This window comes from Acanthaster planci, linkage group LG11 (assembly GCF_054643075.1).
Source record: "Acanthaster planci isolate LZ-2023a linkage group LG11, COTS_SCS, whole genome shotgun sequence".
Taxonomy (NCBI): Eukaryota; Metazoa; Echinodermata; class Asteroidea; order Valvatida; family Acanthasteridae; genus Acanthaster; species Acanthaster planci.
Genome location: NC_141787.1, coordinates 8,237,340 through 8,249,267, shown reverse-complemented (window position 1 = coordinate 8,249,267; position 11,928 = coordinate 8,237,340). Strand labels below are relative to the sequence as shown.

General features: G+C 41.8%; 1 protein-coding gene and 1 pseudogene across 4 annotated transcripts in view; one reads left to right on the top strand and one right to left on the bottom strand.

Annotated features, from left to right (window-relative positions):
• The first annotated feature begins 2,137 nt into the window (after positions 1–2,137).
• Positions 2,138–3,297, top strand: LOC147797372 (uncharacterized; annotated as a pseudogene).
• A 3,649-nt stretch (positions 3,298–6,946) lies between these two features.
• Positions 6,947–11,928, bottom strand: part of LOC110986885 (prokineticin receptor 2-like) — a 95,904-nt gene continuing 90,922 nt past the window's right edge. For all 4 annotated transcript variants that reach the window (XM_022249160.2, XM_022249157.2, XM_087143132.1 and 1 more), the window contains exon 4: positions 6,947–11,288. In XM_022249160.2, the coding sequence (XP_022104852.1) occupies positions 10,484–11,288 (805 nt within the window). In that variant the 3' untranslated portion in view covers positions 6,947–10,483. The remainder of the gene's footprint in view (positions 11,289–11,928) is intronic.

The window sequence follows — 11,928 nt, the reverse complement described above, 5'->3', positions numbered from 1 at the left end:
TTATACGGCAAATGACTATTTCTGATTTTATACAAAGTTCTTTGACGTGGGCCAAATCTTCGTTGTCTTAAATTCTATTTTCGCATAATTCGTCACCGTTCTCACGAAGTGACGCTAATGTCCAAAAATAAATTTTTGTCGATTTCCATTTTTTCACTAGGCCTGTTCTCTTTTACAATATCGTGCTTAACAATTTTGACATGGTCCCACAAAATCTCATTAATGTCATAATTACATTAATGTTGCCGAGGGCAAACAACTTGAAAACAGCATTTTGCTTTTTCACGCAGAGACGCAATGTTTATAACGTCCTTTGAACAAGTACAAACGCATGGCAAGGAAACGGCTGAAAAGTAGGTCAATCGGGATTTTTGTTTTCACGAAGTGACGTTAGCTTTGTTACATTCACAGCTGTGCGTGCGTAAAGACACGATCACCTTCCTTGTGATTATTATACATTGAGCAGAAGGACGTTCATTTACAAAAAAGTAATTTTCGTTTTCACGAAGTGACGTTAACCTTTACTTATTAATTTTGGCTAATTAACCCTTGTTTTTATACTAGTTACTCGGGTTAAGTGAACGATTAGACATCAGAGAATCATTTAAGGGTTCTTGTTATGTGAAGTTGTCATAAAATACTAATTTTGGTAGTTTTTATGAAGGAAAAACTTCTGCAGCGATTATCTCGAAAACCTGTTTTTCCCGAAAAGCAACATTAGCGACACTTTGTGGTGGTGGTGACGAATTAATGTTTCTGGAAAACAGTTGGACGAAACTACAGTAGCTTAGCGAGCTGTTTAATGTCATTGACCACACCCCTGTTATTTGTAACTAGCGCTTTCATTTTGCACCTGAATTTTTTTTCCCCTTCACACGGAACAGTTTATCGTCCACGCCCTCCCCTCCCCTGTACAGGACAATAATGTTGGTGTTTGGTTAGCCCTGGCAATTAAAAAGGACTCGCTAATTTGGTTAGGTTAAGCGTATTGCGATGCGATTACAGTGATAGTGCGGTATGCACTTAATTGCGCTTCAACATGGTGTGTAACGTGGAACTCAGTTGACCCTGAGTACGAGGTGCCCTGATGATCTGCAATGTAAAACCCAAGCGTTTAGCTTCTAAACACAAATTAAACGCAAATCTGTAGCACTTTTTAAACATTTTGACACGTTTATGAATAAACACATACGACATGTTTATATGCTGAACACACTTTTTATGATAAACGCAACGCATATTTATAATTGAATTATGGATGTGTTTAGCATCTGTTTTTAAAAACTTTTTAATCATAAACCTGTTTGTATGTTTATTACTTAAGCACCTAAACGTGTGTGCAGGCACACTTTATAACATAACACTTTATACACTTTGACACGTTGATAAAGGGTGCAGTGTTTGTCAACTGCTCATTTGGGGTAACGATGACATAAACGTGTTTAAGTCATGCGCAGTGACGTGAAGAGTGGCAAGCCAACGGCTACAACTTAACAAAGGTGTGTTCAAAGGTGATAAATGTGTTTAGTCTATAAACGCTTGAAACGTTCTACGGTTTTAATAGTTGATCATCTAAACGTATTAGATTAAAACTGGCCATTGCCAGCGACCTTTAACAGTGCCCCAAGGTGTTGTATGCCGAGGAACAAGAAGATATGTGGCATTTTAGCCAAACAACAACGTAGGCATAGACGCTTCAGGCAAAAAGCCCCATGCCTTACCACTCACCACCTCCAACACTGTAGTCAACCTTTTTTTCTTCGCCTAAAACTGATGCTGAACACAAACTTCTCTCCAAGGGTCTAAATTTCTGTCCCACTCCCCCTAAGGTGAACCAGGTAGAACTCAGCCAAGTTCTCACTGAATACTTCCGCAGGATACGACTTAAAAATTTTTATCTTTGACTCTGCTCCGTGCGACCGGGTGCCCGTCCGTGTCAAAAGCACCTGGGCACTTCCTAAGAATCGCCCTCGAGACCTATGCACAGGCTGTTCATTCGCAAGTGATTAACCCTGATTGTTTTCGTCATGCCCCTCATGAAAATCTCTCCAGGGATGAGAGTTCAGCACTCAACTCCCTGCGCTCCCACACTGACATCATCATCAAGCCGGCAGATAAAGGTTCAGCTGTGGTAATTATGGACCGACAGCAATACATGTAAATCGATGAAGCCATCGCCACCTTAACAATCATACTGACTGTATCCCCCTCGATTCTGACCAAACTGGAACATTCTCACAACAGATTCAGCAGGTACTGGATGATATGCGTTCACGTGACCAACTATCCAAGAAAGTTCATAAGTTTCTGTCTCTTATTGATTGTAGAACCGCTAGGTTTTACCTACTCCCTAAGATCTACAAGGCAGGTAATCCAGGGAGACCCATTGTTTCTGGAAATGGACGGCCCACTGAACACATTTCATTGTTCATTGACACTTTTATCAAACCCCTCGTTCTACAGATCCTGTCATATATCCACGACACACCAGACTTCCTACGTAAGCTGGATAACACCCAGCACAGCCATCATTGGGACCTTTGATATTTTTATACTAACATTCCCTATGAAGAAGGTATTTGTGTCTGTTGCTCTGCTCTCATGCAGACACACAACTCCCCTACATGTGATTTCGCGACGCTTATGAGACTTGTACTTACCAAAAACAATAATTAATGGGCAAACACTACCTGCTGGTACATGGCACAGCTTTGGGCACCCGCATGGCGCCCTCCTTTGCTTGCCTCTTCATGGATAACCTTGAAGAGCGTAAGCTTACTTCAGCACCATGCCACCCTTGGATCTGGTGGAGATGCTGTATTTTTCATCTGGACCAGTGACAGTGGCAGTCGAGACATTTTATTAACCATATCAATTCTTTCAACAGGACAATTATGTTCACTTTGGATTATTCCCCTCCATCAGACCTCCACAGATCCAAAGGTACTGTCACTAACGTAGCACATCCAATGTCATATATCTTATCTCTTGCAGGGTGTGCAGTGTTGAGTATGTTGGAGAGACTAGGAACACTCTCGAGAAGCGTTTTTTAGTGGCCACAGATCTACAGCCAACACCAAACGAGTAGATACCGCTGTAGGCTACCACTTCAACCTTCCTAACCATTTTATGTCTGACATGATCTTACAGGGCATAGAATCACTTGGGTTCCGTGTTGTTCGCTTCAACAGGGAGAAGCTTTGGATCAAACGCCTCCGCACCATATAACCCCATGGCCTGAACATCCAAGAGGGAAACTACTAATTACCACTCTTTTCTTTCCCTCTCTTTGCAGATTATAGCCCCGGCCCTCCCACTTGGGGTCCAGTTCCATCCCTTGTATCTTTTCTTTGATCTCTTCCCACCTTACATTCTTTTGTTCTTCAACCATGCCTTTCATGCAGTCCCCTTTATCCTTTGCCACTTTATCCAGCCTCCAGCTTTCTTGGCCTTTCCTTAAGTTCTCCTCTTGAATTCATCCATGCTTGGTTGATTATCTGTTTGCTTGTCTGTCCTGTCCACTTGTGGTTTTGCCTTTGAGAAAGATTCTGCTAGGATCGAAACGTCAGGCCCTCCATAGTTTGATAACTTACGACTGAGGTAACAGTGAATTAGTGGTTTGATATACCGAAAAAGGTAATATGCTCGCAGTGCAATCCATCGAGGCGACTGTATGGAAATTTCATGCGCATTTCTCCAAATATGTACACGTTTTGTGCATAATAATGAATGGAACAATATAACAATGGATAGTATTCATCCTCTAGCTCAAAGCATTAAACAAGAATAGAAACTTTTTGTTCCCTTATGTGCTGGACAATATTCATGGGAGAAGGTCAAGCAGAAGCACCCCCCTCATTGGTTGGAAATAGGCATATTAGTAGGAAGTGTTTATTTGTTCGTAGCGATGCGATCGTAACGCATGCATTTCATATTCATTCGTGAACCAGCGAGGTTCAGCTCCGACCAAAGGAGCCCCCGTTGCTACAAATTGCGCCCTCTCTTGGTCTAGTTCGAGCTTAGTGTGTGTAGCGTTTTCAGGCATCATATCGAAGAATATCAGCCCTCTTGAATCGTTTCCCCTTAACCGAGAATGTGAGCAACACTAACACCACCTGATTTCGTATGTCTAACATTCCCACCTGTTGATTCAACACAATATAAATCTGTGCCTGTAAATTAAATATTACAAACAGGATAGAGTGCTTAAATCCATTTATTCGTCATTACTGAATAACAAGGCATACATTTAGATAATTTACTCTTGCACCAGCTTCCAATTTTAGCAATTGAGGAATAATTTGCTGATCGTTCACATACTAAAATAAAGATGTTTTATCGTACATTCTTAAATATTTGCCAATACTTATGAACATTGTTTTCATTTGAGGCTTTTGATGTAATTCTTTAAACACCTGACATAAATCCCTTTGAAAAGAAACATTTTCTGAATACATGTACATGTACAAGTCACCTATCCAGAACTCGCTGCAAGTATCCAGTCACATTAATTTCCCCTTGTTCTATAGCACAAAAAAACCAACTACCAAAACATCTGTCCTCAGAATCCAGGGTCCACTGGCCTGACAATGTACTTTCTATGAACAATCATTGCCAAATCACTGATCAAAATTTATCTTAGCGATATTGAAAACCTATATACAGGAAAGGGCACAACTCGATTAACAACGCGAATGATTCGTGCATTATTTTTTATCTCACAGCCTTCAAAGGCAACACAAGGAAAAACACACGATGAACTCTTCAAAACCCAACAGACTGAACTTTTATCAAGTTTAATTTTTCTGTTTAACTAATACCTGTGATCCAGTAATGGCCATTACGTACAATTTAAAGCAAAACAATCAACGTTTTCAAGTCAGTCCCAAGAAAAATAACCACAATGACTTCATAGATTTCTTTTCCTAGCCGATATAGGCCTATTATAAGCACTGGAAGAAGAAAGCGATACCAATTTTGCTTCCATTACAACAAAATAAAGGTGATAACAATTTCTCTAAATTCCACTTATCAATTAGTCTGTATCGATGCGAAGCCTGGTTAATTTCACGCACAGTTTATTACAGCTGCGATCTCAGTCAAGGACAAAATATATTTACACTGGTTACAAAGCAGAATTTGATGCTTTCGGTGATAACATCACTCTTCTACCTCTTCACAAAAGCCTAAAATCACTCCCTGGATAGTCAAAATATTTATTTCAGAAATAAATTAGACATGGGCTACTTGAATCCTTCGAACATAAAATAAATTAATACACGACACTTCCACTTCTGCAAGTAATCCAACAAGTCCTTATCTTGACCTGAAAACACGCCACTGTAGGTGACTTTAACCCCCCCCCGGCGGGTATCAATTTCCCCGCGCGCAAATTGATTCGTAATTTAAAACACGAGATTTGGGCATGGCATGTTTCTCGGCTGTACCTTTCCAGCCTGTGCCCTGATACAATATTAGTGCACTTCCATATCGTAGCAAAGCATAAACTTTGCATCCTTGCTACATCCAGTGGACCTCCGTGAACTATTCTTACTTACTTGTTCACAAGATTTATTGATGTTCCGATGAAAGTTTTCCTTGCAGTACTAAGGAGAGGTTTCCGTGTTTATGTATTTATCTGTATTTTTTAAAGCAGCCAACAACTTCTTCCCGACGTATACCAACAAATAATTTACCGTTTTCAGTCGGTACGACTGCTCACAAAATAGCTGTGAGTCCCAACTACGATCGAACAATACGGAAGAAACTAGGTTTCGAAAATCCTACATCTAAAATTTCAAAAACTCAAAATGTCATCACTACAACAACCAAATTGACTCACTGCTATTAATAATCGAGGTCCTTACACGAATTTAGCAACACTGGAAATGTTGAAATAATATACAATCGTATCATGCAATATACATGTATCTGTGGGCTGAATATTGTTGACGTGAACGCGTTGATATGAACTTTTGTTTATCTTGAATATAAAACAAACTTCAAGGCTAGCACTTTCGGGCAGGGAACTACAAATAACCTTTCTAAACTATATTCTTTTCAACAGGAAACAACCTGCTCTTCCTTTCCCTAGTCCACTATTTCACGAAGTCAGCCAAAATGACCTCCCTATCCCGGGTTGTGTTCCTTCCACCCCAAATAATGCTGCTGAAGCTAACTGGTTATTTAAGTGCCAATTATAATTACCGCCAAGCTTCATACTGTGGCATTTCGCTGTAAAAACCTTGTTTATTTATAGCGGATGCTAGTCATCATATGGCTATACTATAGGTATTAAATTCATTAAATTACACTCTAAAAAGGATCAATCAAATCTAATTGGAATTCAGCAAAATTTGACTGGCTCTTCGGGGTCCGCTGGGTACAACTGGAAATTAGCCAATCTGACTAGATTTTTCCAGTCAGTTCATTGATGTTTCAAAAGGCACCGAATAGGAATCTTGTCAGGAAGCATGATTTGCCAACGTCAGCGTAGGTGTTTGAGTGAATCCGTAGTCAATTTTGAACAACTAGCAAAATCAGTCAACATTTTGACTAAGTTGTTTTAAGAGTGTAGCTATGCTACAATCGCCTGATAAACTTAAAGCGCTTAGATAATTGGTAAACTCCGTATACAAAATGAAGTCATATTTAAAATAAAATGCCATTGGGATCTTTCTCGCTGTTATAAACGTGGCACAAAATACTTTTTTTGGCGAAAAGATAATCTGCTTAATAACAGTTTTATGACCAAAAAAAGGAATGAAGTGATCGATACAACGACCATCGGAGCGCTCTCCGTTCACTACCGAGAGAGAGAGAGAGAGAGAGAGAGACAAAGAGAGAGAGAGAGAGAGAGAGAGAGAGAGAGAGAGAGAGAGAGACGAGAGAGAGGAGAGAGAGAGAGAGAGAGAGAGAGAGAGAGAGAGAGAGAGAGAGAGAGAGAGAGAGAGAGAGAGAGAGAGAGAGAGAGAGAGAGAGAGAGAGAGAGAGAGAGAGAGAGAGAGAGAGAGAGAGAGAGAGAGAGAGAGAAACGTTGCCCATTTGTTGTCGTCTCTACCATCGACATACAAGCCTGCGGGGAATCATTGCCCTCCGAGGCTGACGCTGGCATCTACTGATCTATGTTACACGGCCTGTTTGCCGGTGCAAGGGTTTCTTAACGGCTCGCTTGCAGATGCAGTCTTCATGATCCTGTTCATCATGATACTGCAATGAAAGCTTATTTTTCACCATCCCGGCAGACACTAGCAAAGCCCCCGGGTCCGGCTGGAAACATGAATTTTTTTCATTCACATTAAACAGCTGTTAAACCCTACCCCCAAACAATGAATAAATAAAAAAAAACAAGATTTATATAAGGTTTTCAACGAATAATTAGTTTTTGTTAAAAGAGCCCCGGTGTGTTCGTGTTCTAGTAATTGGATAACAACCCCCAACAGTCTTTCGTGATGATCTTTACTTGCTAATTTCTCAATAGAAAAAGTTCCACATGTTCAATGTACTGCTCTACTTTCTTTAAGAGCAAAAGACAATTTGAAGACATAAATCCCCCAAACGGAATAGGTACGTATGAGGGAACCTACTTACAACACTTTTAATGCAAATTACTCCAAACCTATGTAATTTACTTACGTTTTGCCATAATTTTCAACCAATATCATACAAAATACGAACAAAGGGAAAAATTAAGCGTCTTCATTGACGCAGAACATGTTCTATGCTCAACAAGTACATCAAAGTGAAACATTTACTTTACCACCCTTCACTACTGTTATTTGGTTAATCGATAACATATTGCACAAACATCGGTAGTGTACATTTGATAGCTGGGACTGCTGTGTCCTGTTATATGGACTATTATTTACACACAAAATAACAAATACATGTAATCATCGCAGCCCCTAACACATTCCCCACACACTCTCTCACACCAACAACGGAGACCCAAATTTAATTACAATGTGTTTTTTTTTGTTCCTGCCAGTGTTGACACGAAACGATGGAATCATTACAGAAAAGCAACCCGTTTCTTTCAGAAGCGATGTACGAATGTCAACATTAAAGTGACACTGTAATAAATTTTCGCTCGAAAGTGCGTTTATTACTTTTAACTGAATAAACATCACATTGATATTGCTCTGAAGAGTCCATTTGTGACCGTACAAATTAACCTTGAACATGAGCTGCAACTGGAAAATTAGTTTCAGAAAGGATTAACCACGTGCTATTTGCTCCATTCCATGCAATTGGGAGAAAATCCTGGGTACGTTGCAGAGAAATGGCTGGCTATGTCGGCATAGGTGACATGTATTTCAGTCCCAACAATAGGCTAGTGTGGCGATAGAGGAACGCAATATGCCCTATGAGAGAACTGGGTATGCGATGTTGTAGGTAACTTGCCTTGCCCATCTTTGCGGATTGAATATCCCCCCAAAAGAATCTCCGATTTTGTTCAGGTATTTGTGTTAATGACTCCCTGATGGTGAACAAGTGCCCGTCTAGTGCGTTCCAAATAGTACTAAATGGTGCCTTCACACTGAGCAAAATACCATGCGTCGAATGTACGCAATACGGTATTGAAACATTGTACATGTACATGTGTGCACGGATCTAGCTGTTGTGGGGATCAAATTTATGACGGTAATTTGTTTTTGGCACAACACTAGCGCCAGTCCTAAAGGCAGGTGATCAAACACCATCAACACCTGACTCAAGTTCGCTGTTTTTTGCTTCCAGTAAGAACTGCTAACGGACTCTCTTGTAACTTAAATATGGCATCGTGCGTATCTATGCCACTTTTAGGGTAACTACCACTGCTGAAGCAGAAAAATTGAAACTTCGATATGAAAACGAATTCTTCCCGCAAACGACGGGAAACCTCAGAGAAGGCCCAATATCGGCTCTTCTTCGTATGGGTCTTACCACTGATTCACACTTGTATAAATAACCGATTGGATTTATTTAGTTATTTGTTCATTCATTTGTTTTAACTTTAACCGAACACCTCCAAGGATACCTGCCAAGTCCTCTGGTTTGTTATTAATATTCAAATCTCTTCTTCTGATTCAGGTGGAGCACTTACAGCCATGTTGGACATAAATGTAACTGACACAGTAAGAGGGGGCGTGACCTCATTGGTTCGGACCATTCCAATCGCCCAGAATTAGAACAAAACAAAGATAGAGAGAGCTTATTCCCACCCAAATGTAACTGGGCCTGAGCCCAGTCCAAGAAAGCCCTATCCTTGACTCGCCCCTGCGCATGTAAATGATGGGCCCCTTTGATGGCGCCTGACTGAGGAAAGCATCGGGTTGCGTTTTGTATATAGTGGCTTTCACTGAACAGTGGCTCCGTGCAATAATTGTCACATTACCGCCAATAGCATGGGCCACCACAATAAACCAGTGACGGTATTACCATGGTGAACGGATTCTTTCCGCTGGACCCCTACAGTTAAGTTACTACCTACACACGGCGCCTTTTTCCTACCGCCTTTCACCCAACACATCACTCTGCCTGCTCAACCTCACACACAACGCAACGCTTCAACTATGTACACAAGCAGAAATTACCGCCCAGCCAGCACTGGGTGCAGCGGGGGAACACTAAAAATCGATGGTCGGCACTCCATGTAGGAAGTTTCCCGCTGACGAAGAAGGACATCGATCGAATCTACTCTCTGATTGAACTGCCCGAGGCCTCGAGGCTCAGAATCGTGTCTTCGCAAGAACTCTGCATAAGACTTTTGATTCATACCACTTTAGATGCACGGCTGATAATTTCGTTTCCCCGTGGCCAGGGTACAAAAACATGTCTCTCGTCCACACAATCGCTGGTCAGCACACGTTGGGGGTATTCGTATCGGTGAATTATATACAATTATCCGGTTACTGATAGGTGGAAGTGTGCCAACTTTGCTGTGTTTCAAATCCCTATGTGCAATAAAATGGGTGTTATGGTGATCATATCTTATGATGTTGACATCGTTCAGTCTTCAGCGATGAAATTATCCACCAGTGAGAGCTAATGGTCACCTTGTCTAAAACTTTCTATCGCCCGAGTAAATGTTCACCAATGCTGACTTCTGAACTTACCAGTATATCCTTATACTTTCAGAAGATCTTTGAAAGAATCCACAGCAAAAGTAATTGCTTGTTTCAAGACTGTGCGCAGGGGGTTGGTATCGACAAGTGGTTTAACATGAGTATCGCCCATGCGGTTTAAATCACGATCTTTTTTGTAAGAACCTGTGATAAAAAGGACATTTGCGAAACTGGTTTTGACAAGAAGCCCCTGGAACAGTGCTTTGCAGTGCTGAGATACAACTTAGTGATTCTGAATTGGTGTGGTGCCCAAGTAAATGTTGAATAATAATGTATAGTGGCCAATAGATAATGTGTACTTCCCGCTATGCCTGAGTGCAGGTACAATGTTATAAATTATTTGAATTCTGCACTGACAAAATGCTGTGAGAATACTTTCAACCGCTCCGTCCTGATGGAGTGATAGTTGATGGAGCAGATGGCTCTCTCCTTACGCCCAGTCGGGAAATATTAGTGGAATGTGACCGTGCAAAGCTTGATCGGATGGAGCTCCTCAGGCCGTGCGAATTAGACATCAGCGGGTACCAGTACCTCCGTCCGGACTTGGTGTTGTTGCGCCGGGGGCTTCTGCGCATCATCCGGCAGGACTCCGGAATCTGGCGGACGTACTTTCTGAAGTTAGCGTTGAAGACGATGTAGATGAGCGTGTTGAACATGCTGTTGCTCATGGCCAGTGCCTCCACGATGTAATAGGCGTTCTCGAAAGCGCCAAACGTCTCTCTTGTAGCTGAATCGTACACAAAGTCCCGGATAATGCTGAAGGCGTAGAAAGGCGCCCAACAGATTGCGAAAAGCGCCACCACGATGATCAGCATGCGCAGCGTCTTCCGCTTGGACGACTCGGCGGCCAGCTCTTGTTGGACGGTCACGTGACCCCCGGGCACCTCCCGGAACCAGAGCTTCTTGGCGATGATAACGTAAGCAATGGACATGATGGTCAGGGGCATAAGAAACTCAACGATCGCCAAGAAGAGTGTGTGTGCCTTCAGCAGGGTCGGATTCGTCCAGTAATCCCCACAACGGCTTGAAATCTTGCCCCACTCGTTGGTGATCGTTTTGCTGTCGGTGAAGACGGCTGTTGGGATTACGACAATCATGGACACCAGCCAGATGCAAACCAGAACTACGCCGGCTGTGCACTTTGTCATGCGCGGTTTCAGGGGATGCATGATGATCACGTATCTGGAGCAGAAAAAAAAAATCAATTGCAAATAACGTGAGACGGGACATAAATTGAAATCTTGTTTTACAAGGTATTACACCCCGCAGTAGCAATCTTTACCTATAGTTTCATATCTTTCAAGGTCATTCCTTGTAACAAGTTGCTTTATATTCAATTTTCACAGTGTCGGATGAGATGGGCATCGCCTGAAGCATTTTAATCAATTACATCAGCCTCAGAATTGAGACAATGTTGTCCCTGGTGTCCCCTTTCAACATCGATTTGGGAAGTCATCCCATTCTTTTCGAATCGTGAAAATTGTGCCTAAGAAAACTCATCATAAACTATAAAGCCTCCATTGTAAATATGCCTGGGCATTTTGCTACTTCGGATGCTGCATGGGTGTTGCGACTGTCAGCTTCGAGTTTGTCCAAGGGATTGTCTCCAGTTACGTGCCGTGGGGCTGTGGGCTGCCCTATAACATTACGTAATCAGCGAAATTTGTCATTTTCTGAGAGCAGCACACGACGCCAATTTGCAACCTGCATTCCTCCCCGGTGCCCTGAATTCAGTCGAGTGATTCAACACACCCCGTTATTTTAACAAGATAGTCTCCTTTCTCATTAGCAGCCTCGAATGAGCTCAGAATGTTAAATGGCG